The 20943-nt window shown below is 42.2% G+C and overlaps 1 protein-coding gene and 1 long non-coding RNA gene across 2 annotated transcripts in view; one reads left to right on the top strand and one right to left on the bottom strand.

Moving 5' to 3' along the window:
* Window positions 1-153: 153 nt before the first annotated feature.
* LOC117527852 lies at window positions 154-19829 on the bottom strand. The gene is made up of 4 exons (XR_004565622.1): window positions 19819-19829; window positions 13864-13867; window positions 7299-7303; window positions 154-270 (listed from the first exon to the last, which is right to left on the bottom strand). It is a non-coding gene; the product is annotated as an uncharacterized LOC117527852 (long non-coding RNA).
* Window positions 5669-20943, top strand: part of crispld2 (cysteine-rich secretory protein LCCL domain containing 2) — a 55568-nt gene continuing 40293 nt past the window's right edge. Inside the window, exons 1-4 of the mRNA XM_034190350.1 lie at window positions 5669-5821; window positions 8900-9242; window positions 12341-12459; window positions 16592-16724. Coding sequence (XP_034046241.1) covers window positions 8961-9242; window positions 12341-12459; window positions 16592-16724 — 534 coding nt within the window. The 5' untranslated portion in view covers window positions 5669-5821; window positions 8900-8960. The remainder of the gene's footprint in view (window positions 5822-8899; window positions 9243-12340; window positions 12460-16591; window positions 16725-20943) is intronic.

Raw genomic sequence — 20943 nt, forward strand, 5'->3', positions numbered from 1 at the left:
TGAGTGTCCCACTGGGTCTGAAGCATTTACTTTGAAAAAATCAGTGTGTTCAAAGCAGGCCCAGTTGCCTGAATACCCCAGCTAGGAATAATGGAATAGAACTCCGGTTCTATTTGTATTGTGCCGCTAGAGGTGAAATTCTTGGACCGGCGCAAGACGGACTAAAGCAAAAGCATTTGCCAAGAATGTTTTCAGTAATCAAGAACGAAAGTTGGAGGTTTGAAGACGATCAGATACCATCGTAGTTCTGACCATAAACGATCTGACCAACTAGTGATCCGACGGCGTTATTCCCATGACCATCCTCATTTACTCGGCTGATAGCAGCCAGCCATTTATTCCTTCTGTCTGGACTTTTGTGGCGCTTTGGGACCTTGAAAAAAAAAACAATCTTATCGTGGTTGGTATAGCCAACTGCAACACATGATTGTGGCATTCTCTGTGAAAACTGGTGTACATTTAGTAGAAAAAACGTGGCAGAACGATGTGAGCGCGATGGATGTCAAGTAGGAAATGAGCGCGACAGCAGTTTGTTTTCAGCGGCTCGCTGGTTACTACGTGCTTTGCTATGTGTGCGCGCATCAAGGACCCAGATGTCCGACCGTACCTATAGGTCAGACCTACTGTGTTATGTTATTTATTATTAGCACAAGTGTTGAATGAACATTGTTGGTGTAGTGAGTAAATGAGTTGTTATTAAATGGAGTTGATGATAATTATATGGTTCTTGTTCTTTATTTTTGTTGTAATATGTGATAAATGTCTTATTACAGGTCTGTTTATGTTGCACACCCTGTATCATGATGCCCCAGTGTATCTGTATGAGCCTGAGTCCGAATGTATGCATAGAGTCTATGATATAGCGATGTCAATCACGTGGGGGCTTCCCTCGACTTGCTCGAGGGATTCTGGGAAGGACACTGTGACAACCAATCAGAGTAGAGGCACAGTGACATCTGCTGACTAGTCTCTCTCTGGCTGCTAATCCATCCTGGTGGAAAACACTCAAAAAACGCTGTTTCTGTGTAAATCTAACATGTTTCTTATATATTATGTTAAAGTTAGTGAGAAATAAACACTTATAAAACTACAAACACTGTTTTTGTAACCAGATAACATCTCTGAAGTAATTTACAAGACATCTCACGGACGTCAGCATGCACACTATCACCCGGGGTCAAAGGTACCTTGATTTCGGTTGATGGGTTACCTTCGCCAAAGGTAACTTCCGGTCTTTTCAAAAACTCAGGTATGCACACACGTACACCCTCCCGTAGACAGCGTGAGAAAGAAAATAAACTATTCATTATGCGATCCCCCCCCACATAAATATGTTTTCTTTATTATAAAGAGCTGTAATTTTGAAACACGTTTCAAAAATAAACCTACATGTTAGTGCTTGGATTTCAGGAGAAACTAAATTTAGTCAGTTGTGTGAAATTTGAAAGCCTGTATATCTTTAACTAGCTTCATTACATACTGAAAGGTTGCGTTCCCAAACTGAGTAGCATTTATTCAGCTTTTCACTTATGCACGCACGCCCCCCGCAAGGATCCAACAGTAAACACCATTCCCCATCTTGATTTAGTTCTTTCTTCCCCCCCCCTTTTTTTTTTAAATTGCATATTGTCATACGCAATAAAATAGATTTTGGTTGTGCAGTGTTTCCTGACAAAATGCATTAATGATATTTTTAGTCTGTTTTTAGGAAACAGAAACAGTTTAGCCTGCTCACCCATAACTCCAGTTTTACTTTTTCACTTATAGAAAAGCACAAGCTGTTTTCATCCTTCTGCGCATCATCATCCAGTGTACTAACACTCTGTAACCTGAACTTCCATGTGGACATGCCCTCCAGTCATACTGCTGCTGAGTTTGTGGACCTCTCTACTGTCCCCCACTTTACCTCAGTCAGTGAATTAGTTGACTATTACAACATTTACCTCCAGAACATCCTTGAGGCCCACGCGTCTGTCCTGTCAAATCACAAGTGGTCACCTTTTCAAAATCTGCCCCGTGGTTAATACTGAGCTCCGGTGGATAAAGGCGTTTTGTTGCAGCCAGCCTAACTGTCTCCAAACTGGCCTATCAAGAACACCAAAAAAAGCTATATGAGAGCAGGTGCCACTGTCAGATCATGATATTACTCTAACAAAATCTAAAACAGTTCTGGCAACTCTAAAAAAAAAAAATTTCCATAATAAATCATCTGCTCAGACCCTAAACCCACAACTACAATAATCCCACTGAGGAGACGTGCAATAATTTCATTGTACATTTCATACAGTAGACACTTGGGTGCTGGTGAGAAATTTCTTTTGATTGAAACTGTTTTGCCCTTGGAAGTGCTGAAGGTGCAAAGTCCTCTAGGGTGGTTCGAGGTATGCTCCCACAGAATTAAAAAAAAAAAAAAGGTGCATTTTGGTGCATTCTGGTAGATTCTTGACACACAATTCATACTCAGAAAAATCAGTGTTCTCAATTTTCTGGAGAATATCTTAATCACTTCACTGTAAAATCATACTTTAATCAATTATAGTAAACTGAACCAAATATGAATACATTTTCGCATACTTTTATTACAATTTTATTGTAGCGTATAACTTCACCTTATGCAGTGACTGTTACTGCACCACAGTAGAAGGATTTTAATGTCAAAATTCAAATGTATGTATACAGAACTCATTATTTTATTTTGCAGGACTCATTTTTTTTTCTTCTTCAAACAATCCACAAGCTGGTTGGGTGGGCGTCTCTTATTTTTCACACAGGGTTGTGCTGATTTTTTTCCCTCTCCTGGTTTGGACTTGAGAGACATTTCTTTGCTATTAATTCAGCATATTTTTGGGCTATGTGATGTTTTTCAACAGATTTAACACATTTAACTAAAGTGTTAACAGTCGTTACCATTTGAATGTGTTTCAGTAACTTTTCTCACCCATCCAGATAACAGTGGTCTGTGGAAATTGTGATGGATGGGAAAAGACGAGACAATTTCCCACGTCGACATTCACAACGGTGAACCACGAGTGTCCAGCTGATTTATTATACGGAAATAACAGAATCTAAATTTTGATTTTGACTGAAATCAGTCATATGACTGAAGACTAGCACCCATGGAGACACCATCTGCTTATCACCATCTGTCTCTAGCCTCCCCACTCCTGGACTTGTTCACATCAAAGCCAGTGGACTGTCTCTCTCTCAGTTTTTCTCCACCACAGTGAGAGAGGTTGAGGGCCTCATACAGAGGATGGGACACTCAATATGCTCTTTATACGTAGACCCCTTCCCCAATGTCTGCATACAATGGGAGATTGAGCCTTCACGGCAATCCCTCCACTCTGGAATGCCCCTCCAGAAAGCCTGAGGGCACCACAGACTGTAGAGCATTTCAAGGAGAAGCTCAAGATGTTTCTGTTCAGGAAAGCCAATTAATGCGACTGCTACTTTCTTTTAATGTATCTTATATGTGCTTTTAAAATCTTTTTTGTGTAGAACATTGAGATTTGCCTTTAATGTAAAGGGCTTTATAAATAAAATTCATTATTATAATTATTAATCATTCAGATGAAGGTTAAAGTAACTGGGGTCAAGGTCTTTGGGGTGAAAAGTCAGATTTCCATCAGGCAATAAACTGTGATGTTTTTGAGATAAGTCTCTGCTAAACAAGGTGACCTTGTATGGCAGAGACCTCCTTACCACTGTTGCCTACGTGTTTGCTCAGAGGTGCTGGTAAGATTAGACCTGACCTGGTGAATTGCCTTGAGGTGACTTATTTTGTGATTTGGTGCTATATAAATAAATTAAACTGAATTGACCACATTCTCATTGAAGCTACACTTGCCCTATCTATCTGTTGTAGTCCTTACCATCTTCATGGTTACACAAAACAAAAATGGTGCTTTATAGCTCTAAAAGATAGTGACTAGTATTCTGCTTTCCTGCTTTTCTCCTTGTAATTATCTCATTTCAGAAATAAATCAAGATCATGGTAGAATAACATGCAAACTGTTTGATCACTACTTAGAAAACCCTGTGTATAAGTAGGAGATGGCACTGACCTATGATGGTGCATTTTCAGAGCACCTTTTTCTACTAATGTTTGGCTTTTTTTTCAACATCTTGTCTTGTAGATGACCTAAGATATTGATTCCAGTGGATAAATACACATTTTCAGGGCAAAGGGATCCAATAGTGCTAACATGCACTGCATTGTGGGATACAAGTAATACAAACAACCTGTTATAATGTGCCTTCTGCTCATTTATGCACTGATTTCTGCTGCTGGAAACAGGACATACTTGTTCAATATTTCCGTGATGGAGGTATCACGATGGTAGGAAAGAAAAATTAGATTGTTGTGCTTATTTATGGTTAACAACGGGTTACAGAGGCAGGGCGATGACATCATCCTTTCAGTTTTCCACAGCAAGACACTTCTGGCGTTTTCAGATTTATGTGATTAGATAAATATTTCACTCATGAAAGAAAATAAACATTCATCAACAGAACTGATTGTTTTACACAAAATGAGTGTAACATGACATTCAATGACATCACGTTTGGCGATGTCATGATGACATCATACTGCAGTGAGTGTAGTTTCAAATTGCTGAAATGGTTTGGTTTTTGCTGCCAAAATATCCATGAGTGGCACTGGAAAGAAGTGAAGTCTGTGTGGCCTAAAGAACTACCTGAGGAACAGCACAGACAAACCAGTGACCCGGTGTCACTCCTGGCAATTACCCCTCAGAGAACACAACCCCTGGACAGCAACCAAATCATTGATGCTTTTGCTCTTAACGACAACAACGGGCGCATTGTGCTGTTATGAAGACATCAATGGTATGTGAAAGATTTTCTTTCCGCCTGCCGTTGGCATTTTTTCCCTGAGGCTACAGGCTACATGTGTAGTAGCCTAGGTTTGTGTGTGTGATTTTGGTCATTCTGTATGTTATTAGTGACTGTCACAGATCAGAATATGGCTATGTGCATGCACCCGTGAATGTGGCAGAGGTGTAGCAGAGAAGCCCTTGTTTCATAGCACCCTCATAAAAGTACCAAGCTCCCCCATAGCACCGGCAGAAAAAAAAATCTCTGGAGCCGCCACTGGTTCTACTACAAAGTAGGTGTCAGCTGCAAAAAAAAAAAAGAGAACCCCATATGATCACTTGAGGACACGGTCATCATTTTATGTCAGGTAAGGTTGTAGTTGTAAATAGGTTTAGGGTGCTGCAGTGTACGGAAAGTGAACCCACAACCACGACACACTGTTCCTGTTGTCCCACACTGCCTGGTGTCATATGCCCTCTGCAGTAGATCAGACTTCGAGCTCTTCCAGTTTCAGGAGTTCTTTCAAGTCGTTTCAGATAAGGTCATTTATTCATAATTTTGTTCTGTCCCACTGTAAGAAAATAAAAATATGAGTTATGATTTTCTACATTTTACTGAAGGGTGAGAATTCTTCCTTCTTATATAGGACATGGTGTGAAGATTTGTGTAGAATATGTTTTGGTACAACCAAACACAGAAGGTGATCTAATGCGCACCGCTGACGCGTCAGTGTGCACAGTTTGCCAAGAAAGTGGCCTGCTTCAGAAAGGCTGGGCATGTGGCGGGGAGTGAGAAAACTGGATTCATCCCCCAACCCCCGGGGTCTCCTTCTCTATATAAGGCACTGAGGCGCACAGGAGGCACACAGTTCCTTCAGGAGCAGCGCCAACAGGCAGCGAGCTGTGCGCCAGCAGGTCCTCTCCGACAGGAATAATCCAGAGCGCAGAGGAAAGTGCGCAATTCAACCCGCAGGATCCCAGCAGAGGTGAGAAATAAAGTGCACACAGCAGCTGTCTGCGCAGTCTCATTTAACAGTCAGTCATTTCTGAGAAGTTTGGAAGAAACTCTTTCATGAAGATCAGCTTTAGTGTGAGAGGTTGTTTTGGTAGATTTTTTTTTTTTTTTTTTCATCAATTATGAGTAAAAAATATCAGTGTTTGAGCTGGCAAACTTTGCCACATGGATTTTTAGCTAGAACAGCACCAGTTCTGTGAGCAACTGAGTAAATGTGTAATTTCAACCCAAACAGTAAGACATCACTGAAGGTGTGTTGAAATGAGATTTGTGTTTCTTTGCATCCTCCTGATCACATATGGACAACAGAGAGGATGCAGTCCTGTATGTTTTCTGCTCTGTCTGTCACTCTGGTATAAAATTCATGAGCACTATGAGAAGGGCACAGACAGAGGAGCTGAGGCTCGGTGTGAGGGGGCACAGAGCTCAGCTGGCACAGCATGCTGACAGAACCTCAGCCAGACCTCAGGATGGCTTTTCAGCCAGAGGCAAAGTGGTGAAGGGATTCGAGGATGCCAGAGCCAGCTAGAAATTGGTTTATTTATTCGTTCTTTTCTCATCACACTGACCGACTGCACCTCTCTCTGTGTTTGTGATTTTTTTTTTTTAAATCACCTTTTTTCAGATACAGGGTCACTGACACAAGGGTCTCTGAGTGCTGAAAAACAGATCCTATCAAGCTGAGCTGAAATTACAGCAATTTCACAACTTTTATAAAATTCTACTGCTCAGTTTCTGTTACAAACTAATAATGATGATTATATAAAAACATCCACACGTGTTAGTATATTTCTGTTGCAACAACTCCAGAGTCAGTTAGTGGTACATTTACCAACTGAGTTTAAAGGGGTTGTATTGTATAACTTCATCTTTTACCTTTGGTTTTATGCCTTTATCTTATTTTGATTATGGGCAGGTGGCCAAGCGGTTAGTGTGCTTGCATCTGCTGTGTCACAGGTTCCCCGTTCAAGGCCACCGCTGCTCATTCGCTATGTAATGTGGAGTTGTGTCAGGAAGGGCATCTGCTGTAAAACGTGCCAAATCTCAGATCTGCTGTGGCCATCCAGAGTGAAACAAGCCAAAGGGACTTATTGTCTTATTTTAAATTAAAATAAGACAGTGGCTATGTGTGTGCGCCCGTGAATGTGTAACAGAGAGCTGTCACAACACACAAGTCCTGCTGGTCTGTACAGTTCTGCTGGTCCGTACATTTTATTACGTCCGGTAAGGATGTAATAAAATCATCTGAGTTTATTTATTTATTTATTTGTCTGTCTGTTAGCAGGATTATGCAAAAACTACTGCACGGATTTTGATGAAATTTTCTCCACAGATAGATATTTAAAGCATAGAAGACCCCATGAAATTTTGGAGGTGATCTGGATCCAGATTCTGGATCAAGATTCACTTTACATAGGCTTTGAAAGATTACGTCAACACTACTTCACGGATTCTCACCAAATTTATACCAGCGATAAACATTAGCGTATGAAGACTCCACTGAATTTTGCAGTTGATCCAGCTCATTCTCGTCAGAAATTTTTGTTTGCTCTTGTTTGTGCTTGATATTTTAATTTTAACTGTTTCATTTTAATTTAATTTTTAATTTTAACTGTTCTTATGGATGTAGGATTAAATTGTTTTTCTGATGTTTTCTTGTAATCTTTAATGGTTAAATATGGTTAAATATACCTTACACTTCTTTGTCTGTGAATGTTGAAATGACTGAAATGGTTTAATTGTGCACAACAGTCCAAAATTAAACTCCTGCTTGTGCTAACCTGCTGAGTTACTCTGTGACTCATGTGACATACCCAAATGGAACTACAGATCACGTTTTGAGTATAAGTAGAGCTCTTAATACAAAATTATTGCAAGGCATGTAGACATTTTCAAGTGTTTCTCGAGATAAAATGCCATACTTGCACACTGAAACCAAAACCAGATTTAAGCAATTCATTTTTTTTTAGTCATTAGACCACTAAATGTGTTGTTATGATGTTGTGTTTTTATCTTGTATGTTTGTACTTGTTTCACAGTATTTTAAAGAAAACTGTAAAATAGTGATCATGGCTTTAAATTAAAATATGTGCTAGCAAGACTAATCAGAGATTTCTAACATCCGCCAATCCGGATCCAGATCACCTCCAAAAGTCAGTGGAGTCTTTCATGACCATCTGTCTGTGGTGCAGATTTGTGAGAATTCATGAAGTAGTTTTGACATAATCCTGCTATCAGACAGACAAATAAATAAATAAATCAATAAAGGCCAATGATTTTATTGCGTCCTTGGCCGGATGTAATGACTGATACAAGCAATGTTCATGGTACTGCGTGTACAGACCCTGCACTGATTGTCACCTTTACATATGAAATTCATAATTTTATACAGATGAACATTCATGAACCACCCATCAGTTAAGATTCAGCCTGTGGTAGCACAGCCAGTGATGTCTTCCTTTTAGTAAGGACTTCAGAACAATGGTCTGAAACACGGGTGTTGGAAAGGTTTCAAACTGGGGTGAACACACTCACCCACTCATCTACATTTTTGCTGTACAAGCTTTATATGCTATTACCTGGGCTGGGAATATTGTTATTACAAAAAGTTGAATAAAAATATATGAATGAATGATAAAATATTTATGTAATTTTGTGTACAAATTAATAAGTGTAGGTAAGAAGAGGACTTTATAACATCCACAGGCAAACTGTTCCAGAAGGTAGAAACTCTACAGCCTGCTATCCTCTTTTTTGACTCTCGGGAACAGAAAGTAAAAGTAAGATTGCGTCTCAAGCTCATAAAGCTCAGGCAGCTGCAGTAATGATAGTGAATGCTTGAAAACAAACATAGTTCCTCCATATGAGTTTTTTCAGAAATCCCACTGACAGGATCAGTGATGCACGTGCTGAGCAACACTTACTGAGCTGGCACATAAATTTTGCACATATCTTGGGAAAGTGCCTCCTTCATTGGTCCACTGATCTGTTTGGTGATGATTTGTAACTGGTGTTGGCTCATACTGATGAATTATCATCTCCTCTCTAGATTTGTTCCAGGACCGTCTCATCAGCAGTTGTCTTTTCTGAAGCAGCCTGAAAGTGTCAGGATGATCTGTGCTGCCAAGGCCTGGCTCCCTGTCCTCGGTCTGTCCCTGACGCTGCTGCTGCTGTGTGTCAGGGACTCTGCTTCCCTCTTCCTCCCCGACTCCAAGGGGCTCAGGCAACTCCTGAGCCACTATGAGAATGAAGTGGACCACAACAATGCCAGCATCAGAAATGGCAACAGGATCCGAAGAGCTATCCGTTGGTCAGACCGTGAGGAGATCCTCCAGCTGCACAACAAACTGAGGGGTGGAGTGTACCCCACCGCCTCCAACATGGAGCATATGGTGAGACATTATTATTGGGATCTTTTTGCATTTTGACCAAGGAGCATTATACCTAGTGTCTGTCTGTGCATGAGAATATCATACAACCACAACCCCTCCGGCTATGAACTGCTTCCAGGGTCTAGATCAGAGGTCTTCAACTCATTCCAGAAAGGGCTGAGAGGGTTCAGGTTTTCTTTGCAACCACCCACTCCACTAGGTGATTTCACTAATTAACATCACAAACACATGGAATCAGTCAGTCAATGAAGTCACCTGGTGGAGTGGGTGATATAAGTTTTGATAGTTTTTGTGAGAAACAGAATCATTCTCTCTCTCTCACACACACACACACACACACACTGCATCTATTCACAGTCTTCAATTTTTCCACAATTTGTTAAGTTACAGCTTTATTCCAAAATGGAGTAACTCCAATTTTCCTGCAAAATTTGACAACACCCCATAATGACAACATTTTTTTTTTTAAATTAAAAATCAAAAACTAAGAAATTACATGTACATACGTTTTCACACCCTTTGCTCAATATTTTGTTGATACACCTTTGGCAGCAATTGCTACAAGCTTGGTGCACCTATCTTTGGGCAGTTTTGCCCATTCCTCTTTACAGCACCTCTCAAGATCCATCAGGTTGGATGGGGAGCGTCGGTGCACAACCATTTTCAGATCTCTCCAGAGATGTTCAATCAGATTCAGGTCTGGGCTCTGGCTGGGTCACTCAAGGACATTCACAGAGTTGTCCTGAAGCCACTCTTTTGATATCTTGGCTGTGTGCTTTGGGTCACTGTCTTGCTGAAAGATGAAATGTCGCACCAGTCTGAGGTCAAGAGCACTCTGGAGCAGGTTTTCATCCAGGATGTCTCTGTACATTGCTGCATTCATCTTTTCCTCAATTCTGACTACTCTCTCAGTTCCTGCCACTGAAAAACATCCCCACAACATGATGCTGCCACCACCATGCTTCACTGTAGGGATGGCACCTGGTTTCCTCCGAACATGACACCTGGCATTCACGCTAAAGAGTTCAATCTTTCTCATCAGACTAGAGAATTTTGTTTTTCATGGTCTGAGAGTCCTTCAGGTGCCTTTTGGCAAACTCCAGGCAGGCTGCTATGTGCTTTTTACTAAGGAGTGGCTTCTGTCTGGCCACTCTACCATACAGGTCTGATTGGTGGATTACTGCAGAGATGGTTGTCCTTCTAGAAGGTTTTCCTCTATCCATAGAGGAATGCTGGAGCTCTGAAAGAGAGATCATCGGGTTCTTGATCACCTCCCTGACTAAGGCCCTTCTCTTCCGATCGCTCAGTTTAGACGGGTGGCCATCATTTACAGATGATGGATGCCACTGTGCTCACTGGGACCTTCAAAGCAGCAGAAATGTTTTTGTACCCTTCCCCAGATTTGTGCCTTGAGACAGTCCTGTCTTGGAAGTCTACAGACAATTCCTTTTACTTCATGCTTGGTTTGTGCTCTGACATGCACTGTCAACTGTGGGACCTTATATGTAGACAGGTGTGTGCCTTTCCAAATCATGTCCAATCAAATGAATTTACCCCAGGTGGACTCCAATTATATGAGTATCTTTGAGGTGTAAACATCTCAAGGATGATCAGTGGAAACAGGATGCACCTGAGCTCAATTTTGAGCTTCATGACAAAGGCTGTGAATACTTAGGTATATGTGATTTCTTAGTTTTGTTATTTTTAGCAAATTTCCAAAAATCTAAAAAAAAAAACTTTTTCACATTGTCATTATGGGTATTGTGTGTAGAATTCTGAGGAAAAAAATTAACTTCATCCATTTTGCAATCAGGCTGTAACATAACAAAATGTGGAAAAAGTGAAACACTATGAATACTTTCTGGATGAATGAGTAGGGTTGCATCAGGAAAGACATCCAGCGTAAATTTTCCCACAAAAACGATGGAGAAGATTAAAAAAATCATCACTATGAGTAAGTTTCTTTTAGACATGTCAGGGGATGGATACCTGAACACTTCCAATTAAATAAATGTGTTTTTTACTTAGTTTACATCAATAATGACTTCTGAAAATGGAGGCAGTGGGGAAAAAAGGCTGTAATTTCTAAAGAGAATTAGACCTGAAAGTCTGTATTGTTTAATTATAACTCCACTGAGGTGGTGTACAGAGAAAACAAAAAATGTGTCATTGTTCAACAACTTGTGTCATTGAGTGCAAATGGTGCAACACCCCACACGCCACTATGGGTATGTAGACATAAAATAAGTCAACAATGATCATGAATCCATCTCATCTTTAGTTTTGTCTCAGTTTCATTTTAACTTCAGCAGAACTGATCTCTGGTGCTTTTAGGTTCTAATAAAGACCGCCTGTCTCTATGTTGGAAACGTGCACTATGTACACAAGATTGTGTCCTATACAAACAGGACACCAGAGGCTAATCTCAAATGGGTCTATGTTGCTGCACATGACTTTGTAAAATCGGAGACAGGTTATTGTTGAGTCGAAGATCTTGAAAAGCCTCTTGAGCACTTACGTTGAGCGAGACAGTGCCGGCCTGTGTGGCCTCTGCTGTGCGGTCAGATGTGGAGGAAAGTGTCTGTCTGTCCTGAATTCCAGTGAACAAGCTGTGTGTGTTAGTGCTTGGGGTTGCAGTGTGTCTGTGTGCATGATTCAGTGACCACCAAAAGGGTGGAAAGTTACTGAGGAGATGTGCTCTGAGGGGCCACGCTGTATATGGCATCCAGCCTCCTCCGCTCTGTTCCCCCTCAGTGGAAATCAGGTGTCTTCTTCTTTTTCCATCCTCCTCTTTACCGGTGCAAAGAAACCCTCTCAGGAAATGTGGATAATTCAGCTGTGATTGGTGCAGGTTTGTAGTGGAGCAGGGCCAGATGCTCCACTCAGATGTCACCGCATAAAATTAATGCTGTACTTGCATGAAGCTCGGTTTTCACGCAAGGAAGGAAGTCTAGGATCAGAGGCCTCCCACAGGCTTTAGTTAAGTGTTGAGTGATTCAGGAGAAGAAGTGGAGGATCATGCAGGTAAACGTATTGTGATGTGTTTAAAACACTGCTTTTACCGTCCCAGGCGAGAAACTGTGCTGTGTTTACTGCAGGAATGGGATGAAGAGTTAGAGGATTCTGCCACTCAGTGGGCGGAGCACTGCCAGTGGGACCACGGACCTGAGGACCTGCTCATGTCGATTGGACAGAACCTGGCTGTTCACTGGGGCAGGTGAGATTTATGAAAAAACAACCTAGTTTTTATCTTCGCTAACTTCTGTACTCTCGGTTGCACTAAACATGTAGACCTTATATTTTGCTTGAGATTTGACCTCATCATTATAACCATATGTTTTATGTTCAATTCTGTTTCATCTTATTTTTAATTTCCTCTCTGCCAAATGCAACAGTGGTCTTAGTGGCCCCCGGGACCTAGCGATTAGCAACAAGGCTCCACAAGCTACTTTATTTATGTGAAGGTCATTTTGTACGCTAAAAGATGTCATCATGACCCAGAACAGAAGGGTCACTGGTCCTCTCCTGTCTCCTGGCCCTCTCCTGTATCTGTCTATCAGAACATAAAATATCAAAATTGAATATGCAGTACGTTTTGCGAAGTTAGGTACAGAAATTTCGCTGACTCACTCACTCACTCTCCAAGTGACTCTATTAATCCTATGCTTGTCCTCGTAATGGTGGGGATTATCAGTGGTAAACACCAGTTTTTGTGTGGGAAAAGTTGCAAGCATGGTTTTTGTGTGTATACACTGTTTGTTCATAAGGCCCCTGGTGTCTTAAATATCAGAGGTCAAGCATGGATATTGGCAGTGCTTCTTTGCAGCCAAGTTGATTTCCACATAATGTTTGATTCGGTTGAGTTTGCTGCTGTCTGGCACATCCTGAGAATTGGTGGGATCCCAAAAAAGCTGCTGGACATCATGGCCAGAGTATGCACAGGTGCTGTGAGTGCTGCAGCACGGGAGTGGGGTAGAGTCTCTGACTTATTCCTCGTGATTTTTGGTGGTCATCAAGGATGTGTTCTAGTTCCTACTCTGTTTAGTGCTGTCATGGACTGGGTGTTGGGTAGGATTGTAGAATTTGCTGACCAAGGTACCTTTGCAGATGATGCTGTGGTCTTTGTAGGATCTCTCACTCGCGGCCAGCTCCAGATATTTTTGCAGAGAAGCTCCAGTATACCTCCTAAAATAAAATTGGCAGCGGCAAGGACTTACCAAGAGGTCTGGTTCAGAAGCAGAGGGTAGTCCTGTGGCGTAGACGAGCAACACGTTGAGGAGGGGGAAAAGGAGAAAAAAGAAAAGGCTGAGAGATGAGCTCCCTGTCACTCCCTCTCCCTGCACTGACAGCTGCTTCAGCCTATTATACTCTGGGGGCGGTGCCTATAAGCAAAAGTTCCTGGAGTAACGCAGGATTTGCCTGGATAAATCCAGCAGTACACAGGACATTATCGGCGGCAGCAGAACACCGCCGTTCTCACGCGCGTCTTAACCTGTGATTGTAAAGGATAGAGCTGAGTATTAACCCCCGTTGCCTGATGTGTGCCGGATGCTACGGCATCAAAACTCCGCTTTATTCGGCAGATTTAGCAGTGTTTTATCCGCGTATTTGCGGCTAGTACGGCGCTCAAAACGCCAGCGAAATGCTCCGCCCCTTTCCACCGCGAAAACAGCCGGAACTACCGCGAACTTTGGTCTACGTACTACCCGCGGACAAAACCGTCTATGTGTAACCTGGGCTTAAGAAATAACGTGTCTATGTGCTGCTGTTCAACATGTCTTCTCTCTAAAGGGAGCAGCAAGAGCAATGCAATAAATTGGACCATTTTGTTCCCACATGACATGTAGCCATATTGCACAGTGTAAACCATCTTAGTGGGCGTGTCTCCCAGAGGAAACCAGGGTCCAGCTCTGGACATCTAGGAGACATATCACACTTGAGCCATTTGAAGACTAAGATAATTTCTACACTGACAGGTTGAAATGTTTAACGTGAAATCCCAAACACATTTATCTTTAAGATTTAGATTAAAAAGACCTTATAATTTAAATTAAGATAGTCAGGGGCTCCTGCTTTACATCATATTTTATTTCAGATGTTTTGTAGCACAAAACCTGCCAGACCTCACCACAAAGTGGAAGGAGGATGGTGTCATGCCTGTTCGTCTGTCCGTCTGTCTATCTGCAGTGATATTTTCAAAATGCAAATGGATAAACTCAGTGGAGACCGTCCTCTCACAATATAAGTGATGTCAAGGCCATAGGTCTAAGGTCAAGGTCAAATATGAGGCCATCAAGTACAATTTATTAACGATGTCTCATCAGCTACAGCAGACACTGAAATACAGTTATCTGTGTAGATTTTTGCTCTCCTGTGGCTACCAAGTGTATCAGACGCCTTCACTAAGACCCTACAGTGGTCTTTAATTAAAGTGACTCACTGTCAGTCTTTAGGTTTCACCCTGATCACTCATCTTCTATCCTGATTGCTGAAACTTCGACCAAGGAAGTTATGTTTTCAGTCCTGTCTGTTTGGGTACTATCCATTGACCTAAGGTGGTGACTACGTGTCTTTAGTACGAGATCTTTTCAGAGGATCTTTGGGTACCGCTGGAATGACTTTGGATGAAATGAGTTGTTACTAAGAGAGACTGAGATCGGCAGTATCAGCTGCATTGTGAGGGAGCTTCAGCTTAGACATTTTGGCCATGTAGCCCATTTCTTTGTGCATAATCCAACACGCATGATCCTGAGTGTTGAGGACCGCAGTAGCAGGAGAAGGTGAAGGGGACACCCATGTTCTCCTAGCTGCAGCAGATAGATGGTTATTTTAGAGATTTGGGAATGGACCAGTTGTCTGCCTGGTTGGATGCCATTGTTATTTCTACCTGGTTCTTTTTATGTAAAATTCTGCCCCTTACCAAAAACCAAACCATTGTATTCCTCATTTTGAGTTTATTCAAGGTCACGTTAGAAACCAGGCCTGGGACCCTCACAGACAGTGTCCATCTTGTGAAAGGCCCCTAAAATGAGTCATACAACACTTTTTACACCTTGTGGGTGTTAACATAGGTGTGGTTTAGTCTCACATTTCTAATGTTACTGGCTCTCACCAACAGGGGGAGTTCTCCCTGTATCTGAAACTTGGACAGATGATAGAGTAAAACTTAACATATTTCTCAGAACTTCCAAACAAATAACACAAATACTTAATAGCTAACATAAAACAAAGAATTAGCACAGATATTATCTAACACCATCCAGGACAAAAGGCTGTTCTGTGGGATCATCGATACGGCAAAGCACAGCACCAGCGCACGCTCCTTGATGACTTGCTGTCTGTCTATGTTGATTTGATATAAAACACTTAAATTAGATCCTTGTTTTTTTAAACCCTGAAAAATCTGATCCTGCAACCAGGACTAAAAGAATCACAATCAAAGGTCAAAGATCCAAAAAAGGTTCAGAATCAAAGTAATCAGAATTAAAAGCTCAGAGATCAAGGATCAAAGGCAGGATCCATCTTTTGATCAGGATCAAAGGAGCCAAGGTCAAAGTCATTACATTCAAAACTCAATGATCAAAAGAAAGATCTGCACCTTGCTCAGGATCCATGCCAAAATTTTATCAGCTCTGCTGCAACTCAAAGTCACCAAATGGGAATTGATGCGTATTCATGTCCTTTTGTGATATTCCTCTGAACATCGAACTAAGAACTCCTTTGCAGGTCCCACGCCTTAGAGGTGTGTAGTGCGGTGTTTGTCACTGCTGTTGGGTTTAGGATGGAGGGGATCGGCAGACAGCAGGCTCAGCTATAGCAGCGGGTGTCCTTCCAGGAATCTGCTCTCATTCTCACAGTTTCGTCCCTCCCTCCCTCTTCCTTTCTTTTCTTCCTGTGCCAGCAAAGCCGACAGTTCTTTCTTTCCCCTCTCCCTCTCTGCCCGCCACTTGTAAGCTAGCTGTAAGCTCAGTACTTCTCAATACCGTAAAAAGAAATGTTTATCATAATGACTAGAGCTGATTTGTTAGGCAGCAGAGCCTTGTTTAGGTTTGCTTTCATTCTTTTTGTTTTCCCCCCGGCCTGATTTCACTTCCCCTGTTATGGAGGGGAACAGAATGCTTTTCTGTGTGCCAGGATTCATCATTTGAGGCCGAAAGGATGGAGGAAGGTTGGTCCTGCAGTGTTTTAAAGTTTAACCAAAGTACCTGGTAGCTCCCCGATACTGTTTCACTGTTTCTCCCTTTTTACTTTTATGTCTTTGGCTTGTGACTGAACCTACTGTGTGTGTGTGTGTGTGTGTGTGTGTGTGTGTGTGTGTGTGTGTGTGTGTGTGTGTGTGTGTGCCTCAGGTACCGCTCCCCTGCCTACCATGTCCAGGCGTGGTATGATGAGGTCAAGGACTATACCTATCCGTACCCCCATGAGTGCAACCCCTGGTGCCCAGAACGCTGCGCTGGACCAATGTGCACCCACTACACTCAGGTGAGACAAATCAACTGAAGGTGAAAAAGAAACCACAACATTGTGGGAAGACAGAAAACACCAACCATAGTGGGGGAGGACTTATGTAAGACTCCACAGGCAGTCCTAGCTTGCATGATGCCCTGGGAGGACACCACTTTCAGCACCCCCACAACCCACAAGCATATACCAACCCAATCTCACGCCATTTTGTGACAGTATCATGAAATGCGGGGTGAAGCGGGGGAGGGGTGTCTGTGGGGCTTATGGTTATGGTTAAGGGAAGGGGTAGGGTTAGAAATAGTAAAATAATAGCTTCACGAAAATGTGACTCATTTCATGACGGGAGCACGAAAAAAGTGTGTTCTTACCACCACCACCCCTCCAAACATGGCACCTGACATCTGTTCATTTTGGGCACGTGTTATATTATAGGCACTTTCCAGCTTTCTCTCCTTTTGGATGAGGTTGTTCTCTGCAAGGGCTTCCTTAGTGGGTGTACGCCATGTGTGACCCCCCCCCGACACACACACACACACCGTGATGTGATTTGGATTGACTTGACATGACTCAGCTTGGCACAGTGCACGACCTAATCAAATGTGGGAACAAATCAAATCATGCATATAAATTGTATAATAACACTAATAAAATGGCTACACACACACACACACACACACACACACACACACACACACACACACACACACATATATATATATATATATTTATTTATACGAGGTCTGTAACAAAAGTAACGGACCTTTTTATTTTTTGCAATAACCTTATGGATTTGAATCACGTGTGATTGCATCAGCCAAGCTTGAACCTTCGTGCGCATGCGTGAGTTTTTTCACGCTTGTCGGTTGCGTCATTCGCCTGTGAGCAGGCTTTGAGTGAGCACTGGTCCTCCCCCCTCGTCGGATTTTCATTGTGAGGGAAATGTCTGAATGGCTGGAGCAGCGGTGCATCAAATTTTTCCAGAAACTGTGAGAGACAGCCAGGTGGAAACCATTTGGAAAATGCAGCTGGCTTTTGATGAAGATCTTATGGGGATCACACAGATTAAGGAGCATTACAACCGGATTAAAGACGGCGCACAATGGCGGATGGTGCGCCGCGCTCCGAGCGGCGATCGACAGGCTGAAACGACCAGATCATTTCCAAACTGAATGCTGTGTTGATCCGGGACGTCGTCTGACTAGCAGAGAGCGGAGGAATTCGCCACGGAGTCGCTAATGGCGCAGAACGAAAGCACCTCCGTGTTGGTCTCACAGGACATGCCCTGACATGCCCAGCTCTTCGACAATTTCTCGGATACTCACTCGACTGAAAAGCCACCCAAAGCCGTCTGAATATTCCGAATGGTGGAAGAGCTGGGCATGTCCCCTGAGACTTCCAACACGGAGGTGCTTTTGTTCCGCGCCATGAGCGGCTCTGTCCTGATGCGCAAATTCCGCCGCACGTCTTTCATTACAAAATCTCCTTTAACAGTGGAATGTGCAGGAAAAGTGCTATGTCCACCTCTCTTGCCATTTCTCTGCTAGTCAGACAACGTCCCGGATCAACACAGCATTCAGTTTTGAAATGATCTGGTAGTTTCAGCCTGTCGATCACCGCTCGGAGTGCGGCGCACCATCTGCCATTGTGCGCCGTCTTTAATCCGGTTGTAATGCTCCTTAATCTGTGTGATCTCCATAAAATCTTCACCGAAAGCCATCTGAATTTTCCGAATCGTTTCCACCTGGCTGTCTGTCACAGTTTCTGAAAAAATTTTGATTTAGCAAAGCGGCAGTCGCGCCGCCATTTTCCTGACAATGAAAATCCGCCAAGGGGGCTGGACCACTCCTCCCACAAGGTGTGCTCACAGGAAAATGACGCAAATGACAGGCGTGAAAAAACTCACGCACACGAAGGTTCAAGCTTGGTTGATGCAATCACACGTGATTCAAATCCATAAGGTTATTGCAAAAAATAAAAAGGTCTGTTACTTTTCTAACAGACCTTGTATAAATTCTTGAGCTCTGCATGCACTGCATGTAGGACCACAACTTGCGGCTTCAATCCTGCCCATCTTTATTGCTGCATGAAGCAGATTACAAGGGCAAACACCATAATGTGCAAGTTATTATTCTGTGGTTCTCCTGCAAAACACTTCTGCGTGATGGTGATGTATCTGTGATACAGCAGCATTGCATTGTATCATTTTTTATTGTGTGGCCAATGCACGTTCTATACAGGTCCTGAGGGCCAACAGGCCAGTGCTTTATGGATTGTTTTAAAAATTATGCACAAGATTTTAATGAAGTACTGTGTAAAATAAAATACTGCTCTTCTTGATTAAACCTACCAGTCATATATATCTAGGAATTGACAACAAGTGAAGTTCCTGTTGGCATTAATCAGGCCTTTTTAATTTATGTATTTAATTTTTTGGTCTGTAATATAGAAGATTGATCACGTCCAAGCGGGAAGCTTTGATGGCGTTAGATGAAGCTCTACCGCAAGATGAAAAAGTTGCAGTTCCTTGACTAGCTGCTTAAGGCTGACTCCAAAACACAGCACATTCCCATAAAAATCCATGTTAAAATGTCAAACTTAAGAGCTTCTTAGTTTAACCCTCTGGGGCCGACGCCATCGTATACAACAGCTAAGACCAAGATTTACTAAATTATAAATAACTTTTTAATGATATGAGATAGAAACTTACTTTTTTTTGCTGAAACGTTAACTCCGCGGACTTTTGAGCCAGCCATCGGCCATCTTTGTACTCCTCAAAGAAGCTGTGTGATGACGTGCGCAATGTGAGTGTCCAATCGGAATTGGTTCACCGTCACATGGTTTTCCAAAATCCAATCGTAGGTCAGATTCACCTCACATGAAAAGCCAAAGATCGCTTTCAGCAGTGATATGTTACTAGTTGGCCCGTTTGAATACCCCCTGGGTGCTCCAATGAGTACATACTATTGGGCTCCAAATGCGTCCTGTGCCATTACGCACAGCGATCACTGAAAGCAGACAGAGAGCCTCTGATGACAATCTCACGTGCTCAAACAGAGAGTGTGTAACAGTCAGGATTGCTCCACTAGTTTGCATGTGAATGTTACTGGATAACGCTGTTGCTTTTACCATGAAGACAAAAAAACGCATAGACCATTTTGCATATATATTGTTCAAAATGTGCATTTGTGTTTATTGTTTGAACCTTTTTGTTGTACAGTCTTTCACACAAGACCTCAAATTACCTTATAAAGTGTCAAAACAGTTGTTTATTATAGTTTGTTGTGTGTTTTGAATAAATGTGTGTGGAAAATAATTTTCTGCTTTACTTTTTCCTTCCTTATTTTTGATTGTAAACCTTTATTACACTTATAAAACACAACAAAAGCATATATATTATGAAAGCACAGGTTGTCCTGAAAAAAAGAGACATAAAACTTGATTGTGGGATGCAGGGAGAGCTGTTAACAGCAATAATAAAACATTTATGCCAGGCGAGTGAACTGTCCAAAAAAATGCCCTTGGACCCCAGAGGGTTAAGACAGTTTAAGCAATAAAGTTTTGTATAATTGGGGGTGTGATCACTTTGAGTGACAGCGGCTGAGCCCAGCGACTCTGGCTCTCATAGCGTCCAACCATAACTCCACTCAGTGCAGCTGCTAGTTTTTGTGGAAGGCTGTGTCTGTCATGTTGGAGAATTTTATTACAAACACCTAGGATAATATAGTTTGTTGTGCGGTGAAGCATCTAAGGCATCCCTGCTGTAATATATTTATGCAGAGCAAAATTCTCTTCAAATTTAATGATGTATTCTGATGGGTAGTACTTTTAGCAGCTATCGGTAGCCTGATTTGTTAAGTCCTATTAATGCAGGATTACTGAAAAAAATATGCAATATTTTTAAATTTATTTTCATTTATATAGCACCAAATCACAACAAGGTTGCCTCAAGGCACTTCACACAAGTAAGGTCTAACCTTACCAACCCCCAGAGCAACAGTGGTAAGGAAAAATTCCCTCTGAGGAAGAAACCTCAAGCAGACCAGACTCAAAGGGGTGACCCTCTGCTTGTTCATACCAAAGAAAATCGTGAGGAGAACCATAGCAGAGTCCCCAAGAATATGATTCTATAAACACCTGAACTGAGGTTTGTCTGTTACCTTAGCTGACTCAGACTTCTTTCGTTACACACTGAGCCACTCATGCTCCACCCCTTTATGCATTAATGAGATCATCATGA

The sequence above is a fragment of the Thalassophryne amazonica genome, chromosome 2 (genome assembly GCF_902500255.1).
Source record: "Thalassophryne amazonica chromosome 2, fThaAma1.1, whole genome shotgun sequence".
NCBI lineage: Eukaryota > Metazoa > Chordata > Actinopteri > Batrachoidiformes > Batrachoididae > Thalassophryne > Thalassophryne amazonica.